The sequence below is a fragment of the Alternaria metachromatica genome, assembly GCF_023757995.1.
Source record: "Alternaria metachromatica strain BMP 0045 chromosome Unknown scaffold_5, whole genome shotgun sequence".
In the NCBI taxonomy this organism is placed as follows: Eukaryota; Fungi; Ascomycota; class Dothideomycetes; order Pleosporales; family Pleosporaceae; genus Alternaria; species Alternaria metachromatica.
The window spans coordinates 848,010-868,691 of NW_026055496.1; the positions used below are offsets into that span (position 1 = coordinate 848,010).

A 20,682-nucleotide genomic window follows, 5' to 3' on the forward strand; every position below is an offset into this window, starting at 1 on the left:
CTTCCCCCCACACGCGGAATTCGTCATGTATAGTGACCCATAATCACCACCCTCGTTCTTTCCGACGGGTTTCCGAGCCCGAATCCCCCTACCCAAAACCATGCATAGCCATAGCCATAGCCCTAGCTTGGTCTTCGTTTCGCCAAGCATTCTCCTTGACCTTCTTCTCCCGCCTGAGCTCCACTGTCGAATCAGTGCTGAAGCTCGATCGTATGTGGGCTTCATCACAATTAGGCCTGTTGTCCCTTCCATCTTCAGGGGTGCCGTTGACTGCAGCAATAGCTTCGTGTGTGACCTGGCCCAAATTGAGATGCATGGACGACATAAGTAGAGCGTCTATATCGGTACTATCGATTGTTTCGTCGCCACTATCCAGACTCATTGCTGCTGACGTGAGGAGATGATGGTGCGATGCCAGACTGCTCGCTTCGTTATACGTGGAACGCATTTCGGAAGTGATGTTACCGTCGCCGCCTCGCATGTTGATCATGGGATGAGGAATTGCATCGGTTTGTGCGCGGATGCCTTGTAGCCATGACATTGTCGTACCATCCACCGTCTTGTGGTCATAGTAGGTGTTGAGACGCGAATGGTACGGATATCCCAGTGCAGGATTGAATGGTAGAACCTCTCCATCGCGGCGGCGGACGTATAACTTCCCCTCGCGATCTGGTGGACCAAATCTTGTTTGCGGTATACCTGCTGCGTCGCTGGGGGTGAAGGCGGGTTCCTGTTGTTGGTACGTAGAAGACTTGGGAATGGGAATAATGGGAGGCTCAGCGGCTCGCCTTAGAGCTTTGGGTGATGAAGCACCTTTCGACCGAGCAGTGTCTTTGGACGCAAAGTCGATGACTTGAGGATCTCCAGTGGACGTCTCCTCATCTGCTTTTCTTCCCCACCTCCCTCTCCTTTTCTTAGTCTCCACCTTCTCGGCTTTCTTCGCTCTCCTGCCTCTTGGATGCTCCCAACCCCTGCTGTCCGAGTTCTTCACATCATCTCCACTAGTCTGCGGCCGATCGCGACTGAACATAGTCCTTTGTGGTGGTGTCTGAGTTGAAATGAACATCCCATGATTTGCTGAAGAAGCTTTTCCACTTCTTGGCCACCCAGTGGCATCGGCACTCATTCCTGACTGCTTTACCGGAGGCTGTCGCTGTGAATACGTCTTGTACTTTGGATCCGAAGGAGCAGCGAGGATTAGACGTGTGAGTTTTCCTGCCTTGGAGAGCACAGTTTGTAAAGAGTGCTTGCGCTTGATGGAAGCTGGCTCAAAGGCTGCCGGGGCTGGTACGACAGACGGGTAGCCAATAGTGTGATTGCGATCGCTTTGCTGTTGGGGTATGACCTTAGCTTTAGCTGTAATAGGACCGTGGCGAGGCAGATATCGCGAAGGTGTCGGTGAACTGGTAGGGCGATATTCGTCCACAGCTGCCGAGCGCTGCAAATCATGCCGTCTCTCGATTTGCTGGCGCCGCATCACTGCAGTGACGCTGTCGTCCGGTGAGATAGTGTCCAGATCAGGCTCTCGCGATCCCAGTACCTCCTGCTGCTGCCGCCTGACGTCTACATCGCGTCTACGATCTGCTTCCTCGTGCCAATCTCGCTGTGCTTGTATACGTCGAACCTCGCGCTCACGCTCAACCCTTCTGTACACATCGGTCTTATTCAGATCCAGAAGGTCAATTAGCTGATCATGCCCCATATTGGCGGTTACCACGGAGGAAATTGGATGACTATCGTCGGTGTATTCGGAGGCATCATCGTCATCATCGTCATCGGGAGGGTCAGTTCGCAGAAATCTGGGTGGATTCGGCGGGGGGAGTCTTGGTGGCGGAGGAGGGTTATTTCTATCCCATCTCTTCTTGTCCCTCGGACTAACTACATGGCTTTGAGCTGTGCCATCAATATTCGAAGTCTCCTGTGTTCTTACAGCATCCCATGGCCTATCTTCAGTCTTCGTTTCCGGTTGTGAGGGGCTTGTAGAGCGGCGCGCATCGTCATTCTGAGAGGAAAACACACTTCGAGAATTGAGTTGAGCGAGCGCCCGGTCGATACGAGGCGAGCGGTGCCCATTCATTAATGGTAAATCAGCTCCGCTATGAGTTGTATGATGTGCACGAACGGTAAATGGGGTCATCTCCGGGGATGTTGGTACGAGTGGGGACAGTTGAGCCCCAAAGTACTGATATAAGACTGCATCGGCACGAGCTCGGGGAACAGAACTATCGTCTGTGCCTGCAGAGTCTGGCGTATTCGAGCCTGGCCTGACGTCGCCCCCTCCAACGGGGAATTGACCATGTCGTCTAGTGTCAATAGGCGATGATCTGGCTGGCAGTCCTTGTGCAGTCCTCGTATAGTCACCATTGCGAGTTGTGGAGAAGTGCGATCGCACACTTCGCGCCGCCTGACTTTCCGGGTGCCCAGCTTGATTGATTGTAGGGAAGTCCCGCACAATAGCATCCTTGCCAGTCAGATGTGGCATAGAAGTTGAACCAGGGCTTTGATCAGGACCTCCAGTATCAGGTGTCTTCCAGAGTCCCTTCAAGTTCCAACCACCACCACGGAGACGCACCATGGGTGACGATCGACCCTGCTCTAAAGAGACTCGGCTTTCCGGGGTGGCCTGCATATTGGGCGACATTGGAGGAGACTGCGGAGCGAAGTAGTCGTTCTTGTTGGAAGGTATGTAATTTCCATAAACATCTCTTCCGTTGTTCAACGGGGACATCGGGCAAGCAGGTCGAGCAAAAGGACTACCAGGTGGTGTATACTCTTTGTTACCAGTCGACGGAGACGTTGGCGGAAAAATCGAGAATGTAGCATGTCTGGGAGGGAAGGCGCGATCAGAGTTGCTGGAGACCTGTCGTGGAGGATCTGATTCCTGAGGCTCAGAGGTGTGGAACCCCTGTGCCAGCCAGTCTGACACTTTCGTGTCCATCGTCTCGACACTGTAGTCAGAGGATAGTGAATCGTGGTGAGAGCGGGTTGTGTGGTTAGTGTGGATGGCAGAAGGTGGGCCGTCGCGACTTCCTCGTTGTGCCGGCACGTGCCCTTGCACCACCATCTGTTCCACAGCATCCCCACTCCTCTCACTTGGTCGCAATGGTTCGGGATAATCGTCTCCATCGCTCGCTTCGAATTCGAGTTCACTGAAGCAGCCGTCTCCCGGAGCACCACCACTGTCACTCTTGAGCCCTCTTTCAGTCGTTGTATCGCTCCCTTCCCAATTATCCCAGAATAGACACTCTCTCTTGTCACCCATGTCCTCCCCCTCCAAGTCGACGCTGACCAGCCTCTGTTCTGTTTCCGTCAATTCCCGATCAAGTTCGTCGAAAAGAATTTGGGAGGCAGGAGACGATGGAACACTAGTTGCAAGGATAGCGCGCAACCTCTTTTGATATTCTGAGCCGTGTCGTAGCTGGCTGCGGATAGGAATGGGCGGTGGGTTTATATGCGGCTCTGCGGGAGCGGTACACGGAATCATGATGGTGTGCCGGCAGAAAAGCCAAGACAATGGACACGATTAACATGCAAGGTATATAGCCTAGCAAAGGGTGTGAAGTCTAATGCGTGAAGCATGTGCACTTTAGGAAGGGTGCGCCTGCATGACGGCGGAACCAGGGCGAGTGGCGTGGGCGTTTGTCAATTCGGACCTCAGCGAATGGGGCTTCGCTCACTTGAAGAATGTAGACACGTCAACTCACCGTTATTGGCGGTGCTCATGACTTCAGCGTATGCGGCGCCGCGTTTGTGACGCAGACCGCCCTGTTGGCATGCTTTGTTCAGGAGACCTGGCAACAATGCACCTGTTAGAAGCAGTGCTCTCCTAGTAGTATATTTAGATAATCATGTAAATGGTGCCTCTCAAACAAGTGCTAAACTTGCTCGCACTTGCGACAGCCTATAGGAAATCAACCATATTGCCCTACAAACGCCAAAGCTTTGATGCTGACAGTGCCCGAAAATGCTGCCCTGTGCGTACAAACGTATGAACAAACAGAACAGGAGTGCTCACTAGGATATCTCCACTCCTAACCATGACTAAACGCCCGGTAATGATGCCGATCGGTTCCTGTGAATTGAGAGACGAAGTTCAGATACTTATCGTCACTCAACATCGTGCTCTATCCTCCTACCCTCGTTCTTAAGCTTCTGGTGGACGGCTTTCAACGATTCGAATGTCAACATGGTAGTGACTGCAGCAGGTACAGCACGGACCATGTTAGTTCCCATTCCGTTGTAGAAGGCTCTCCATCCCTCTTCCTGGAGGATGACTGTGCATGTTCGCAAGATACCGCGATAGCGGGGTAGGTTTATCATACCATCCGACGAAGCCGTGCCAGGAGGGCGGGTATGAAAGCGGTCGTGCTGGCCTCCTCGAAACGATACATTATTATCGGAGTGCGAGGGCAGCGACCGTTGTTGTGTTTGCAGACGCGTGCGTAAGACTTCGTGTGGATATGTCGCCGAGGTCGCCGTCATCTTACTCAAGACTGTTGCCAGTGCAATAGCAAACCAATGCACGTCCTCAGTCTTGCTGTCTGTCTGGCCCATTTCCAGGCCAGTAAACTTCATCTTGAGGAACTCGTATAGCGGGAACTGAATAGCGACGTGGGTGAGGCCAAGAAGCGCAGGTGTAAGGCCCGAGTAGAAGGAGGCAATGCCTTCCTTGAGGTACATTTTGCGAAAGGCGTCAAAGGTGCTGGTGTAGTGCCATGGCGGCCGGTGTTCGGGCGATGCGCGAGCGCTGACCTGGGACATGAGTCTTGTCTTGACGACCCATATGGGATTGGTGACTAGCGTCGAGCAGCCGCCAGCAAACAACGAGGCGATGGTCCTAGCGAGCCATTTGTTCTCTATGGGTTCAGTTTCGTCAGCAACAGTAACTTGCGTACCCCTGTGTATTACTAACCCATCTGAGGATAGAGAACATTTTTCGTAGATTCATAAGTGCTCATGTAGACGGCCCAGGTTGGGATGTACCCAAGCAGCATTGGCCCGAGTCCTCGGTATAGGCCGCGGATGCCATCCTCGATCCATATGACTCGCGCAGTGCCGGTGAGGCCTTTGTACACTGTGCGCGTTGGCCCGGTGTACGTCCTGGGACGGAAAGAGCCTTGCGCCTGCAGGCGGGTCTTAATGACATCGAGCGGGCACGTCACTATGCCCGAAGCAACTCCGGCAGACGCTCCGCACAGAGCATTGACGGAGCTGTCGGGGAGCTTGGAGACCCTGACGGCGAGGGCAGCAACGGGCGAGCTCCAGGTGCGCTGCTGGTTTGGGGTGGACATGTCTCGCGGTTCAACTGTCACGGCGGAAGGCGCATACCGGTCGGGAACGTTAGGCGGGGACGGCGGCGCGGGTTCGTGTGTCGACATGAGGGGTACTGCCATGGCCAACTTGTTAGAGAGCTTGAATCAGAGCGCGGGGCGAGAGGGGTGGGCGCATACAGGCCGTCGTCCCCTGTGCGGTGCCTCAGTGTTGCGGAAACCCCGCAGCACTTGAGTAACACGATGACTAGCGATTGTTCGGCTCCATTGACAGGCGGACGGGCAGTGAGGGAGTCGTGGTGAAAGCGTTCAGTCGCGTGCGGGCCTCGTGCCAGGATATGCGCTCGGAAGCCGGGTGTGAGAGGGCGGTTGTGGGCAGACGTCAGAGCTAGGATGGAGCACGAGTGAAGTTGCTCTGGCGGGTGGGGACAGGCCGCTGATTAAGACCAAGGCCTGCGGCGGGCCAAGCGCTGCCCGCCGGCCTATTGGCGTTCGCTTCTTTCGCATTACGACCTCACCACCTCCGACCGTCAAAACTGCAATTGACGACAGCACCCGTCTCGACCCCTCCGATCCGCCGTCGAACACCCGCAACCATGTCTGCCCCGTCTCTCGCCCCCTACATCATGAAGCGCCCGTGGCTGCAGCGCTGGATGAAGCCGCTCGCCAACTGGTACTGCAACGCCGCCGGCTACAGGCAGCTCGGTCTGAGGTACGGAGCCCCGATCCGGACGCGGTGTATACACGAATACAGAAGGAGACCGTGGAGAAAATGGCCGATTGTGGAATGATGGGCTGACGGGATTTGTGATGCAGGGCCGATGACTTGCTCCCCGAGGAGAACGACGTAGTTCAGACCGCCCTGAAGCGTCTCCGACCACAGGAAGCCTACGACCGTGTCTTCCGTCTGCGCCGAGCTTTCCAGGTACTGTCGAACAAGATATACAGGACATGGCAAATGTGGCTAATCTGCGGCAGCTCTCCATGTCCCACCAGCTTCTGCCCAAGGAAGAGTGGACCAAGCCCGAGGATGTAGGGATATCGCTTCAACCCCGAATACCAGATGCTGACAATGCAAAAGGACACACCATACCTCGCCGAGCTCATCACAGAGATCGAGTCCGAGATGGCCGAGCGCGAGGACCTCGAGGCCATGGTCATCCAGAAGAGGCAGAAGAACGCCGCCCAGGCCACCGGACACTAGAATGTATCTACCGAGTCTGGAGTGATCAATTGGAGCTTGGTGGATTGAGTCGGAGGTTGCGCAATAGATTGTACCATACCAACACATTTCGTACAGGACTCCCCTCTGTTGCGTCTGGAAATACGTTTCTCTTATGCGCTCGCTCCGAAGAGCTTTCACGTATGCGCGCATACTCAGCTGCGGGTATTTGTCTCGCTATCCATGGGAAATGATTTATCGGGGAGGCGGCCATTGCATGACACCTGGTTTTGGCTTCGGAAAGCAACGCACAGATACAACCGGAAAATGATGAATGACATGCACCTTCTATGCACTTCATAGGAACAGTCAGGCATGAAGTGATGAGCTACTGCACGACTAAGACCGAAGACATGGAATTGCCGTAATAACAGATAGAACATGACCTGTTGAAAGACGCAGGAGAAATTCACTTGAACAACTATCTCTGATTCAAGAAATTGGTACCATTTCTGCATGCAAATGCCGAACTTGCAGTACGTTATAGCATTTGCTCTTGGAATGGGGAGAGTGACTACGGGAATCCGAAGTTACTATTCCGTCCTTGGTCACCACAACTAAATGCTCGAACAGGGGGATACCTGCAAATTCGCAGGATTTCGTGTACTCGAGTAAGCGTTTTTGCACCTCGCCATGTTTCTATACAGAGCGAGTGATATGCCGATCCTCTCGCACACGACGGATGCGCAATGTCAGGGTTCCGGATATGTCAGCGCCACGCTGTCATGTGCCCAGGCGTCAGCTCAAGAATAGCTTCCCGCGCATCGCGTCAAGCTCCCCACTTGCGCAACTAACAACACACTCTCTCATTGACCCGTTTTCATGATTGCAATAAGAGTCTTGAAGCAAAAAGTACGTTGTCGCAGTCTCGCAGCCGTCTCGAATCCTAACGCTATGACGTCAGACTATCCCATTCACCAGAACGTTCGACCACCTGTACAACCCTCACACCATGTCTTTGAGACGCTCCGCTCGCGTCGCCAGTAGTAGTACGCAAGTTCCATTGGATTCCAAAGTTCAGAACGGTATTGCAAAGTATGAGAAAGTTAGCAAGGCGAGTGTACCCACGAAGAAGCGCAAAACCACAGCAACATCTGCACCAGACAAGACGAAGAATAAGATCACTGTGGATGGTAAAACCAACGGAGACAAATCTGTAGACTCAGCAGATTCATCTTCATCCCTCCCTGCGACACCACTCCCCAAGAAGCGTGAAACAGCATCAAAATCTGCAGCGTCATTAGAATCACCACTCAAACCACCACCCTTCACACCCACACCAGCTGGTGCCAGTGTCTTCTCTTCAGCCCCCACATTTTCACCGTCAGATCCAACCACCCGTCCAGCAGAGCCCCACACAACAAATGCCAACCTAGCCACGCCCAACGGCTCGCACGTGGTGCAAGCCTACGCATCCTCACCCGCGAAACCCACCGACCCTTCTCCAGCCAAGAAGAGGAAAGCAAAGGAACTTGTCCCACCAGACGTTGGTGCCATTCCAGCCGCGAGCACCGATATCGATAATCTGTTGAAAGAAGCAGAGGACTTTCTTATCAAGACGGATCCCAAACTTGAGAAGGTAGTGCGAGGGCATCAATGTGGGATTTTCAGTCCCGAGGGGCTGAGGGAGGTGGTGAGGCCTTTTGAGGCGCTGGGGAAGGGGATTATTGGACAGCAGGTATGTGGACAATGACATGAGTGAGCTGGTAGATGGAGTCTGGAGCACACCGTTGCAAGTCATATATAAAGAAGGCTTTAGGAAGCACATGCAGAACTAACCACTCCCCACAGGTATCAGGCCAAGCCGCCTCATCCATCCGCGCAAAGTTCACCGCCCTCTTCCCAGACACCCACCCGTCCTTTCCAACGCCCACTCAGGTCCTCACCAAAGACATCGCAACGCTGCGTACAGCAGGTCTCTCACAGCGCAAGGCCGAGTACATCTACGGCCTAGCCGAGAAATTCGCTTCCGGCGAACTCTCAGCCGAGATGCTAGTTAGTGCCAGCGACGAAGAACTCATTGAGAAGCTCGTAGCTGTGAGGGGCTTGGGGCGATGGAGTGTGGAGATGTTTGCTTGCTTTGGGTTGAAGAGGATGGATGTTTTCGCGACTGGAGATTTGGGTGTACAGTGAGTTGAGTTTGATCGCCTGAGAGATCAGCGTGTGCTTCTTTGACTGATAATGTGACTGACGTGTTTACAGACGGGGTATGGCCGTGTATGCGGGCCGCGATGTGAATAAACTGAAGAGTAAAGGTGGGAAGTGGAAGTACGTTTTAATCATCATGCTCTCTCTCACATCGGTGCAAGATGTACTAATGGACGGCGTGTAGGTATATGACGGAGCAGGAAATGCTCGACATGGCTTCCAAGTTCTCGCCTTACAGGTACGTCAAACTTCACTACAAGCTTCCAATGGCAAAGAACTAACGGTAACCTGTAAGGTCACTTTTTATGTGGTACATGTGGCGGATTGCCGATGTAGATGTGAACGTTCTGCAAAAGACCTGATTGCTGGGGACTTTCCTATACAGGATCGTTGGTCCTTGCAGTGGGATACGCATGTACAGTATGAGGCCTATGTGTGTAGTGGAGTCGATGATCTGTTTGGTGGAGATGCCATGTGGGTCAGAGACGGTAGACTACGACGTACATCCATCGTGGATGGGCCAGGTGTATTATATATCAACGCTCGACATTGGCTACTGTGTTAGTATACAACAGCTTGTGGCTTGCTCTCGCCACGAATGTTTACAAACTGTTGTTGCTGTGTATATACGGGATGAAATGCTGAAGAAACTCAGTATCGAGACAGAAAATGCCAATGTATGGTGCACAGAGCCCTTCCATGTGGGCAATGATGTCCCGCGAGAGATTCGCATGTAGGCAGGTCGAGAAATATGTTGTAGTAAATTGGAGTGATGTGATAGGACCGAAACATGAGCAGCCTCTGCTGATGACCCAGCGAATGTTTGGTTCACCAGAAGACTGGCGCAAAGTTTGTATGCGAGAACCGTCAGTAAGACCCCACAAGTGCGTAAACTAAGGAACCAGATCAAACATGTTCGTCTATTCGGCTTCGCGTTCCCTTCGAAAGTGAAGTGTCACTGATCTACAATGTCGCAATTCTCCATGATGTTCGAAGTCGCGAATTGTGGAGGGATCAGAGACGGACCCACTAATCGGCCAGAAAGGCTTATTTCAGTACAGCCGCAAGATGAGGTCGGAAGCGAAAAGCGGCGCGAATGAATAGGCTGCAGCGCTTGCTCCTTGTATGTAAAAAGTAAGCTCAACGAAACGACATGGACCGCGGGCATCGTGAGGGCGGCAAAGTGGATAATATATAGACTTCAGCCCATCGATGGAAGACTCGAATACCTAGCTCTCAAAGGATGATAGATCGTTTCACAATTCTACATTGCCTTAGAAATCTATTGACTGTTACTTATGTGTTCGTCTGTACGGAAGTGCGACTGTTAAGTTTCTTCGTTGTAGGAGGTGGTGGACGATTCTAGAAAAAATCCGAGACTGAAACAATTGTAACTGCCGACGTCATGGCAGGAAACACGACGTTGTGCGTGCGGCGCAAGTGGACCTCTGGAGCCCCAGGCTGGAAATGAGAGGTCAATCAATGCGCGTCAAGCAATAAGCTTGGCAGGAAGGATCGAAGGTGAGGCTGTCGCTTGGGGTGGACGATAAGCGAGATGGTTCATCGCGACAGCCGTCTGGAGAACGAGAATAACGAAATGAGGCGCAATGCAGATGTTGGGGCGAGATGAATTTAAAGGAGAGGCGAGCGCACACGGCTGGATGCAGCAATAGACCTCATGCGCGCAAGGTCGTGGTGTAATTATAACCGCTGTTGGGGTTCGCATCTCATGAGATTGCAACGGCTGCGCTATACCCAACTCGGATCTGGCCCATCAAGGGTGTAACCGCATTGAAACCATTGGACAGGGGTGGCGGATATAGTAAAAGGCCGCGTAATAATCCACGGTGCTTGTTGTGTTTCGTGTCGGCCAGACAGTGGCAAAAGAAGACTCTGGATGGGCGGGCATGGAGCGAAGGTGCCGCATTGCCGCGTAGTGAGCGGTTACCAGCAAAACTAACAGGTCCGTCGACGACGGATGCAGACGTTGGGGAGCAGCGGAATGGTGCGGGCACAGTAGCGGATGGCCGTCTCCTAGGGCGACAGAGCGGCGATCCAGACGCCACCCCTGTTGTTGAGGCTCACGCATGAGAGGCTGCTGTTTGCGGATGCTGCAAGGTGCTTATCAGGGCAGAGGGTTCAGAGCTTGAAATTGGGAGCAGCGTGCTCGGCACGTGAAGCTAAGAGCGACAAGCAGCGTGCGGTGGCAGGCGACGGGCGACGGGCGGCGAGGAGGCATCATGGATAATGGATGCAGAGCTGTGGTAGCCCTCGCCTGTCAAACCACTCCGTCCGCGCGCTCGGTACGGCCGCCGTGGTGCAGTCATGGCAACACGATGCGGGTAGCCACGAGCGTGCAGCATCCACGGCACTGCTGGCGGTGTCGTCGCGCGCAGGCGGCGAAACCATCTGCACCAGCAACCAGTGCGTGGCCCCAGGCCCGCTTGCAACATTCACTCTGGCTTGCTTGCTTGATCGATGATGGTGGGCACGCTCTGGCCGCCTATGATCTCCACCCGGCCTCACTAGCGTTATTAGCGGCTGCCCGGACTGGCACCACCGCGCTCCCCTTTTCTCGCGCCTGCTCCCATTAGAATGCCCTCCTGCCCTTTCTCTCTCAGTCTTCACCCACACTCGCTACCGACGACCGCGCCTTCTTGATCGCGTCTCTGGGACTACTCTATTTAATACTGCCTGCTTTACTTGTTAATTCTTCCCCTCGCTCCAGCATCTTTCCACGCTCGACAACTAGCCCGCAGCACCCGCACAACTGAAACCGGAACGAGCAGTCTTAATATCCCAGGTCCGTGTTGCCAGTCCACATTTCTCAGTCGCCTCGTGGACGCGCCCGCTGACTTTTCCTCCCAGTTACCACACCACTTGCACTACACAAAATGCCTTCCATGATGAAGATCGCCCTCCCGGCCCTGGCTGCTGCCAGCGGCGCGTACGGTATGCTCTCCAACACCAGACCGCGTCAACATTGACTGACAAGACCCCAGCTGCCTGCAGTGTCTCCGCCACCACCACCATCCAGAATGCCGGTGACGCCAGCGCCATCGCTTCCTGCTCAACCTTCTCCGGTAACATCGCCATTGCGACTGGTACCACCGACGACATCTCCTTCCCCGGCGTCAAGAAGATCAAGGGTGACTTGATTGCCGACACCGCGACCGAGCTTAAGCAGATCAGCGCCAGCGACCTCGAGGAGCTCGACGGAGAGATGATGCTCAACGACTTGACCCGTCTCAACGCCGTCAACTTCCCCAAGCTCAAGGCCATCGACTCCATCAAGTGGAACGCCCTGCCCGCTCTCCAGGAGATTGGCTTCACTGGCGAGGTCACCAAGGCCAACAAGGTCGACATCCAGAACACCGCTCTCCGCTCCCTCAAGGGTATCAACATTGAGGAGGTCGACACTGTCTTCATCGCAAACAACGGTTACATAGATGAGATCTCCATGCAGCTCGGCAACGTCTCCACGTCGCTGACTCTTGCCGACAACAACGAGGCCGTCAAGGTCGAGCTGCCCAACCTTATCTGGGCTAGCAACCTGACCTTCCGTTTCTGCGGTTCCGTCTCAGTTCCCTCCCTCGAGCGCCTGAACGGCTCCCTCGGTCTCTACAACAACGGTTTTGAGTCCTTCTCCGCTCCCAACCTTACTTCCGTCGGCGAGGCTGTTGCCCTTGTCGCCAACGAGAACCTGTCCAACGTCTCTTTCCCAGCGCTCACCAAGATCTCCGGCAACCTTCAGATCGCCAACAACTCCAAGCTCATCGAGATTGACGGCTACCCTGTCCTTAAGAGCATCGGTGGAGCTTTCGACATGAGCGGTAACTTCACTGAGTAAGTTTGCTCCATATTCGCTGTACAACATGCCTTGCTAACACATGCCAGCGTTACCACTCCCAAGCTCAACAGCGTCTCCGGTGCCTTCAACCTCCAGTCCACTGACAACGTCACCGAGACCTGCAAGACCTACAAGCCCCTCAAGGACAAGAAGCTCATCGAGGGTGGCTACAGGTGCGAGGGCAAGCTCATCGACCCCGCTGGTGAGGGCCACAAGGGTACCAAGCAGGGTGACGGTGACGACAAGACCGGCGCTGCCACCACTCTCAGCGCTGTCAACGGTGCCCTTGGCCTCGCCGCCATGGCCGCTGTTCTCCTTCTCTAAAAAGCTTATGACGCTGGCGTTCCATCATAATTGCATAGACTACCCCCACCTGACTTTCTTTGATAGCGTATAGAATCAAGCGAACAGGCGCTGACGCAGGAGTTCAGCATTTGAGGACTGAAGGGGCATCGGGGACGGTTTCATGGTTCAGCATGTAACAATTGAATGTATCATTTGGCTACGAGGGTCGAGCAGCCTGTTAATTCGCAGTACATATATGTCTGCCCCGCGACACGGTGTGCAGAATTGCAGGAGGAGTTGCTTTATTTGGGATAGTGGCATACAGTCTTTCTTAAATCTGCTCTGCGTTTTCTTGTGATGTGTTGAAATTAGCATGTGTTTGTCTGGAAATCCTACGTCACGCATTGAGGCCTTTGCGAGCTTCACCGCCTACGACTTGAACTTTGCTTTTCGCCGAACGGAGCTTTCAAATGTGTCATGTCTGTCCATGTCGTCTCATCAAGCCTTCACAGTGTTTCTCAAAAGGAGGATGAAACGCCAACAGTGGTGGGTATTGGCGCATGAGCTTTGACCTCATTGACGCGACGGACATCGATCATGTCATAGTGTTGCCAAAATTAACTGACAAGTGCAAGGGCAAGCGCTCGAAGAACAGCTAGGGCTTCTGTCGAATGGTACAGGAGCTCAGCTCAATCCATCCTCCCGCATAACTTGATCCCATACGTTCTGAGACTGTCTTGCGCCGCTAGTCGGCAGCGCACCTGCAACGACGCCCATGCATTCCAAGTAGAATATTCCATACCGCGTTGTCGTTCATACCTGATCTCTCTTCCGGCTCTTGAATACCTAAGACGAGGCTTTCATGTCTCGAATACCCAGTTCAGGCATCCCTTCAGTTATGGGTGGTAAGACGGAGAGCGGGCTCTAAAGTGCGGGCCGCAGTCACTAAGTTCGTATAACAGATGATGTGGGTAAACGAGTGAGCTTCTTTCGTACATATCGCAGACATGTCCCATGCACGACATTCTGTACCACGCAGCGTCTTTGTTAGGAGCCGGGGGCGCCGCCGGTTTGGTGTTCCCAGCACATGCTTTCACGTGCGGTTACCCAGGAAAATGGAAGGCACGCACGCAGGGCCCAATCGCTACGGAACAAGTTTATTGAGCAACGTTCTAGGCCAAACATGTAACATTGGCACTTCGTTGTGGCCTCCGGTGAATTATGAGAGAATTACCGTCTATCATATTTCCGAGGCGTCGTCATCAGCGGCACTATCGCGATTGATCTGCACTTAGCGTCATTCGCATGCTCGTCGCGCTCAACGGTAATCTGTACTGAACGAATTGCTTCTGCAACGCAATTGCGCCTATCGTTCACCCCTTTCGCAGCTTCCCTCGTGTGTCCCACTGTGCAGCAAGTCAGGACCCTGCTTTCACTAGTCATTACCGTCTGTCGCTTCCGCCGCTGCTTCCCCCCGACCTCGCTGCGACGTCACCAGCAACATTTAGTCCACACCCCAAACGTCGCGCGCCCGGGCGCTCTCAACCGCCAAACTGGAGAGGCCACAGTCGCAATCGCCGCCGCTCCATTCACAGAGGGAAACCAGCAATACCGATAGCGTCCGAGCGCGTAGCTCATCGATACGCATATCACAGGCCCGAGGGGAAGAAGTGGAGAAGGAACACGCGGGATCCTACCGACTCAACATGCTTGCGGGCAAAGGATACTCGTGGAAGGCTGCCAAAGCCCGGCTGCCACCATCAAGACAGGTTATAAGCACAGTACGGAACCCACGCTTCCTCATCTCCATTGGTCTGGTTACAGCAATTGTGCTGCTATGGCGGTCCATGGGGTCAGCAGCTGGGGAGATGCAGAGGTATGCCACGTCTCCCAATGTGTTACATGGAACAATCGCTGATCATACCGTCCCAGGTTCTACTGCTTCGGCCCCTCGAAACCTCCAATGCACATGACAGCGAACGAGAACGAAGACTGGCACGCGCACTTAAACACCCCCGTGATATTCAACCACCACAAACCAATAGAAGTCAACGCCACCGAAATCCAGCACGTCGATCTGAACGGTGTCACTTCGACCATTGACGCAGCCAAGAACAAAGAACGCGTTCTGATCCTCACTCCGCTCCGCGATGCCTCATACTACCTCGCGAAACACTTCGACCTTCTCACGTCACTCACGTATCCCCACGAGCTGATCGATCTGGCGTTTCTGGTCGGCGACACAACAGACGATACCATGGCAGCATTGGCAAAGGAACTGGAGCGGGTCCAAAACAACCCCGAAGTAGCTTTCAGGTCGACCATGATTGTTGAGAAAGATTTCGGTGTCACGCTCTCGCAAAGTGTAGAGGACAGACACAGTTTTGAGGCACAAGGTCCACGGAGAAAGGCGCTGGGCAAGGCCAGGAACTACCTACTCTACACCGCCTTGAAACCGGAGCACAGCTGGGTATACTGGAGGGACGTAGATATCGTCGACAGCCCCTCCAAGATCATCGAGGATTTCGTGGCGCATGATCGGGATGTCCTCGTTCCTAGTATGTGTTGCAGATGTCATCTCCGAAAGCTGTTACTAACACTATACAGACATCTGGTTCCACAGGTACAAGGAGGAGAATGGCAAGATGGTCGACATCGAAGGGCGCTGTGAGTCTTCACCCCACTCGATTCCGCGATCCCCACTAACAAGACTCAGTCGACTACAACTCGTGGCAAGAATCTCCCGAAGGCCTCAAACTTGCCTCCACCCTCGACAAAGACATTGTCCTGGCAGAAGGTACTTTCCCTGTCCTCCACATTTCCTCCCTCGACATCAGCTCACACACCCACAGGTTACAAGCAATACCCCACGAACCGCAAGTACATGGCCACAATGGGCGACTGGCGCGCCGACAAAGACGAAGAAATACCCCTCGACGGCATCGGCGGCGTAAACATCATCGTAAAAGCAGACGTCCACCGCTCCGGCGTAAACTTCCCTTGCTACCCCTTCGAAAACCAAGCCGAGACAGAAGGCTTTGCAAAGATGGCCAAGCGAGCAGGCTATGGCGTTTACGGATTGCCCAACTACGTTGTCTGGCATATCGATACCGATGAGAAGCCCGGGAATGCTTAGCTAGCGCTGAAGAGATGGCGCGAGTAAAGAGTGATTGAGAAGTGGACGAAGAGCATATATACCTTGGAGTCGGGCGTACCTCGCATTAGAGACATGGCTTAGTTGCGGGCGAATCTTGGAGTCTGATATTAGATGGGGGAACATGTTATACTTCTGTACGAGTAGGAGTGCAGAGACTGCGGCGTAGCTCCTTTTAGACGATACGATAACGATATCCCGTTTGCTGCCTTACGAGGTTTTACCATCATATATGCTTGTCAAGTTTCGAGTGCGGAATCTAGACACCACATGTTTGCAGAGCTTGTGTTGTGAATACGGACTTCATGTTTCATGGTGATATACCACAAGCAGAGGCTGGGCATATCTCAGTATCATGCTCCTTGTAGAGCGACCAGGAGGATGCTCAAAGCTCTAATCTCTTGAAGAGACGAGCATGAGACCCCTCCCCGATCCATATATTCATACACATCTGCCTTCAAGCGTATCCAGATCCATACCAGCGATGCCACATGCTCCAACCTCTCATATCCTCCCTGCCGTCATTCCTGTCCCGTCACACCAATCATAAAGTGGAATACTCCAACGATCCTTCGAAGGCTAACGACTAGGACACGCGAATTCGACAGGCCGACACTGATCAGAGCAGTGGCTTCTAGTAGTCGTAGATGCCAGAGTGGAACTTGCGCTCGTCGTAGTACTGGGCACGAATCTTCCTGCCTCTGAACTCCCATCCTTCGTCGAAGCGGTTCACGGCGTTGAGGGCGGCCATCGGGGAGTTGAACTGGATGTAGACTACGCCATCCTTGTTGCTCTCGTCCAGTTGGATACGCTCGACATCGCCACCGAACTGAACTCTGTTAGCATATGCATGTTGACGACCATGTCTTAAGCCTTACTTTTTTGCCGAATGCCTCGCCCATGTCTTGTCGGATGCCACCGTCGTTGCGCTCGGCGTTGGCGTCCCAGTCAACACCGTCGACGCAACCCCATGTGACCACGACACTTGACTTGTCGCCGAATTTGCTAGGCTCGTCTTTCTGGATACGCATACCGCCACTGACATCCCAGACCTGTTGAGACTGGACTCTGCCGTTGGCGTCGAGATTGCCTGCGCCCTGAGGGGCCCTGCGCTTCTTGACTTCCAGATGGGTAACGACACCATCGTTGTTCTTTCCGAGACCTTGGCCCTTCTTGTAACCCATCTTATTCATCATGGCTTCGGCTTTGCTGATCTTGGCGCGTTTGGCGGGACGTTCGTCATGGGCGGGCTCGTTGTCTGCATCTTCCATCTGTACGTCAGGACGCTCATACCGGACTGGAGGCGCAGATATAGTGGCGGCCGCGTATCGGACTGGAGGCGCAGAGATGGTAGCACCTTGATAGCTCGGCGCGGCTGGTGGTGAACCAGCTGGCGGGGGCGGAGGCGGAGGTACATAGTCATCTGTGACCGACGGGGGTGGCGGCGGCACGGCATCAGACTGCTGCTGCGACAGACGCATGCGACGGGCATAGGCATCTTCTCCTGACGGGTCGGACGAGGGCGCCGCAGAGTTGTCGTCGTAGTATGCAGGTGGAGCGAAAGAAGGCTTGGTAGCAACTGAAGCAGGGGTTGAGCTAGACGAAGACGCCGACGGGGTGCCACTGGCTTCCTCACTGCCATCGCGAGACTTGTGCTGAGCGGCAGCTCCACGCAAGAAGGCAGTGAAACCTTCCTTCTTGCGTCGGTAACCACCTTGCGCCTTGTAAGCTAGCAAGTTGGACGGCTTGTCGGGCTTGTGAGCGGCCAGAGGCTCATGAAGTCCGTACATCTTGGTGAACTTCTTCTGCTCCTTCTTCTTCTGCTTCTCCTCATACGCGCGCATCCTGCGCTCTTCCAGAATGGAGGCATCGTCCTCTGCGGTGCTTCGGTAGTAGTCGATGCCATGCTGCTGAGGGTTGGCGGGTCCGGGAACTGACGAAGAGAGCGGGGCAGCCACAGGCATGGTGGCCCTCTTGACAGTTGGGACAGCCTTCTTGGCCTGGGGACGCTTGATTTGATGAGGATTATGGAAAGCTAGACAATCAAATGAGTCGTAGTTCAAGGCAATAGTGTGGAGCAGTTCAGTTAGATACCAGGTTTCTTCAGCTGCTCGGCCTTGGCCTGTTCCTCTGTGTACTTGACAGGCGCAGCGGAGATGGTGGCCGCGGCATACGGATTCGGAAGGCCTTTCTGGGCGTAGGGGTTGGGAAGACCATAAGGGTTGGGCAGGCCTTGCGCCTTCTGCGGCGGCTGGTCGGCCATGTTGATATCGATATACGCGCAAGTGCGGCGCTGAACAATGGCAAATGCGACTGGCGCACGTCACACGTGAGCGGCGGCGGGCTGAGCTACAAGTCTAAGAATGCAGAGGTTAGCAGCTATCTTGCGGATGCAAGATTGAACAATGAGGCGGCGACGGTGAGATTCGACTACGGCAGTGTGTTGGTTGTGAGGGTGGTGGAGCGGCAGGCGCGATGTCAACTGCCGCCAAGCACCCCAGCCCGCGTGCCGGCGTTCGGCGCGCCCTCCACGCTAGAGCTTAGCCGCATTGCGCGGGCATGCAGGAACGCCTGTTACCATGCTGTCATCCAAATCCTTATCCGTGATAAGTCATTTCCACATCTCCGAATACATCTGAGCAGGCTCTGGTGTTTCTTATCAATTGTAGATTTCATTGCGCGTCATAGAAGCATAAAGGTACCATCGCCCAGGAAGCCCGCGCATAGCAGTGTTCCTCTAATCGCGACCATCAGATCTCCTATCTAGTAATCCATCGCCATGGCCCCAACCACTCTCGAACACGCCTTCTCCAAGGACTCGAGCTCGACCGCTGTCATCGTGCCCGGTAGCCCTGCCCTGACCGTCTCGTACAAGAAGCTTGCTGCCGATGTCAAGGCTTTCCAACAGCAGCTGGCAAAGGTCGGCGTTTCTGCCGAGGCCGCTGTGTCCATCGCGCTGCCCAACACGTACGAGTTCATCGTCTCCTTCATCGCTGCCTCGTGGCAGAGGGCCATCGCAGCGCCCCTCAACCCGGCGTACAAACAGTCCGAGTTCGAGTTCTACATCGATGACCTGAGCTCAGCGATCGCATTGGTACCAAAGGGTGCATTTGCGCAAGATGCGGCAGCTGTCCGCGCAGCACGGAAATACAATGCCGCCATCGCAGAATGCTACTACAATGGCAGCGAGGTCGTCCTGGACGTCAAAGAGGCTGGAAAGCTTGAGGGTAAAACCGCGTCCGTCCAGTCCGCGCAGCCAGACGATGTCGCTCTTGTGCTGCACACGAGCGGTACCACTGGACGCCCCAAGGCCGTGCCTCTGACGCACCGTAACTTGCTGCGGACGATGAAGAACATCCAAGCAACCTACGAGCTGTCGCCCAAGGATCGTACCATGCTGGTTATGCCTCTCTTCCACGTCCACGGCCTGCTTGCTGGCTTCCTCGCGCCACTGGCTTCAGGAGGCTCAGTCATTGTGCCGCCCAAGTTCTCCGCCACGGACTTCTGGAAAGACTTCAATGAGCACAAGGCAAACTGGTACACGGCTGTTCCGACAATTCATCAGATCTTGCTCAAGAGCCCTCTCCCAAGCCCTATGCCCAACATCCGCTTCATCCGATCGTGCTCCAGTCCGCTCTCGCCCAAAACGTTCCACGAACTCGAGAAGGCGTTCGGTGCTCCGGTATTGGAGGCATACGCCATGACTGAGGCGGCCCATCAGATGACCAGTAATCCCCTCCCCCCGAACCAGCGTAAGCCTGGCAGTGTGGGGCTCGGTCAGGGTGTCGAAGTCAAGATCCTCGACGAAGCTGGCAAAGAGATGCCGCAAGGGAAAGAAGCTGAAATCTGCATTCGTGGTGAAAACGTTACCAAGGGATACCTCAACAACCCAGCTGCCAATGCTTCATCCTTCACCCAGGATGGCTTCTTCCGCACTGGAGACCAGGGCAAGCTTGATGCTGAGGGATATGTTATCATTACCGGCCGCATCAAGGAGCTGATCAACAAGGGTGGTGAAAAAATCAGTCCTATTGAGCTCGACAACGTAATTGCGCAGCATCCCGCTGTATCTGAAGCTGTCAGCTTCGCGATTGAAGATGAGATGTACGGCCAAGACGTTGGTCTTGCGATCGTGGTCAAGGAGGGCCATGCCCTGACTGCGGGAGAGCTGAAAACGTGGCTGACGGATCGCGTTGCCAAATTCAAGCTGCCGAAGAAGGTATGTAGATACCCAATCAAACATGCATATGTGGAACATAGTCTAACAAGCTGCAGATTTTCTTCACCGACATCATGTACGTGAATGATAACATTGCAGATGAATCATGCACTGACTGCGCACTTATAGGCCGAAGACTGCAACAGGAAAGATCCAGCGACGTCTTGTTGCCGAAGCTATGCTCAAGCAAGAACAGCCCAAACCCAAGCTATAGACAGATCACCGGATCGGTGCCAAACGGCCCTGTACCATACTTCGTTATCATTTGGGGGCGATCAGCAGAGTCTCAGACCAGATGTACCATACATGTGCGACAACCTGTCGTACGGATAGATTGCATAGACCAACGCCAAGTGTCTTCTGCACCTAGTCACTCTCCTATTGACCCACGTGAACTTTGTGTTTTTACTAAAGCTACCTTCCACTATGCGGGGGCCGGCCCACGTGTAACGGTGCCAATCACGTTGCAATTTGGTGTTCGCGAGGCTGACTTGCACTGAACTGCGCCTCTTGACACTGCAGACCTTGTGCATA

General features: G+C 54.1%; 8 protein-coding genes across 8 annotated transcripts; 5 read left to right on the forward strand and 3 right to left on the reverse strand.

The window, feature by feature from the left end:
• Positions 1-88: 88 nt before the first annotated feature.
• Positions 89-1,935, reverse strand: J4E83_003234 (uncharacterized protein; the record flags this gene model as incomplete). Its single annotated transcript, XM_049330171.1, has 2 exons — positions 89-1,799; positions 1,931-1,935. 2 exons carry the CDS (start codon positions 1,933-1,935, stop codon positions 89-91), a joined length of 1,716 nt encoding a protein of 571 aa, XP_049190667.1.
• A 2,172-nt stretch (positions 1,936-4,107) lies between these two features.
• Positions 4,108-5,393, reverse strand: J4E83_003235 (uncharacterized protein; the record flags this gene model as incomplete). Its single annotated transcript, XM_049330172.1, has 2 exons — positions 4,108-4,856; positions 4,913-5,393. 2 exons carry the CDS (start codon positions 5,391-5,393, stop codon positions 4,108-4,110), a joined length of 1,230 nt encoding a protein of 409 aa, XP_049190668.1.
• A 473-nt stretch (positions 5,394-5,866) lies between these two features.
• J4E83_003236 (uncharacterized protein) lies at positions 5,867-6,474 on the forward strand (the record flags this gene model as incomplete). The annotated part of the gene is made up of 4 exons (XM_049330173.1): positions 5,867-5,982; positions 6,087-6,195; positions 6,249-6,302; positions 6,352-6,474. The coding sequence occupies 4 exons, from the start codon at positions 5,867-5,869 to the stop codon at positions 6,472-6,474; spliced, it is 402 nt and encodes a 133-aa protein (XP_049190669.1).
• A 970-nt stretch (positions 6,475-7,444) lies between these two features.
• Positions 7,445-8,921, forward strand: J4E83_003237 (uncharacterized protein; the record flags this gene model as incomplete). Its single annotated transcript, XM_049330174.1, has 4 exons — positions 7,445-8,170; positions 8,284-8,621; positions 8,695-8,760; positions 8,825-8,921. The coding sequence occupies 4 exons, from the start codon at positions 7,445-7,447 to the stop codon at positions 8,919-8,921; spliced, it is 1,227 nt and encodes a 408-aa protein (XP_049190670.1).
• A 2,613-nt stretch (positions 8,922-11,534) lies between these two features.
• Positions 11,535-12,814, forward strand: J4E83_003238 (uncharacterized protein; the record flags this gene model as incomplete). Its single annotated transcript, XM_049330175.1, has 3 exons — positions 11,535-11,592; positions 11,643-12,486; positions 12,538-12,814. 3 exons carry the CDS (start codon positions 11,535-11,537, stop codon positions 12,812-12,814), a joined length of 1,179 nt encoding a protein of 392 aa, XP_049190671.1.
• Positions 12,815-14,643: 1,829 nt separating this feature from the next.
• Positions 14,644-15,911, forward strand: J4E83_003239 (uncharacterized protein; the record flags this gene model as incomplete). Its single annotated transcript, XM_049330176.1, has 5 exons — positions 14,644-14,651; positions 14,708-15,333; positions 15,383-15,442; positions 15,492-15,572; positions 15,628-15,911. 5 exons carry the CDS (start codon positions 14,644-14,646, stop codon positions 15,909-15,911), a joined length of 1,059 nt encoding a protein of 352 aa, XP_049190672.1.
• A 652-nt stretch (positions 15,912-16,563) lies between these two features.
• Positions 16,564-18,192, reverse strand: J4E83_003240 (uncharacterized protein; the record flags this gene model as incomplete). Its single annotated transcript, XM_049330177.1, has 3 exons — positions 16,564-16,758; positions 16,808-17,964; positions 18,024-18,192. 3 exons carry the CDS (start codon positions 18,190-18,192, stop codon positions 16,564-16,566), a joined length of 1,521 nt encoding a protein of 506 aa, XP_049190673.1.
• Positions 18,193-18,708: 516 nt separating this feature from the next.
• On the forward strand, positions 18,709-20,362 carry J4E83_003241 (uncharacterized protein; the record flags this gene model as incomplete). The annotated part of the gene is made up of 3 exons (XM_049330178.1): positions 18,709-20,148; positions 20,205-20,224; positions 20,278-20,362. 3 exons carry the CDS (start codon positions 18,709-18,711, stop codon positions 20,360-20,362), a joined length of 1,545 nt encoding a protein of 514 aa, XP_049190674.1.
• Positions 20,363-20,682: the final 320 nt, after the last annotated feature.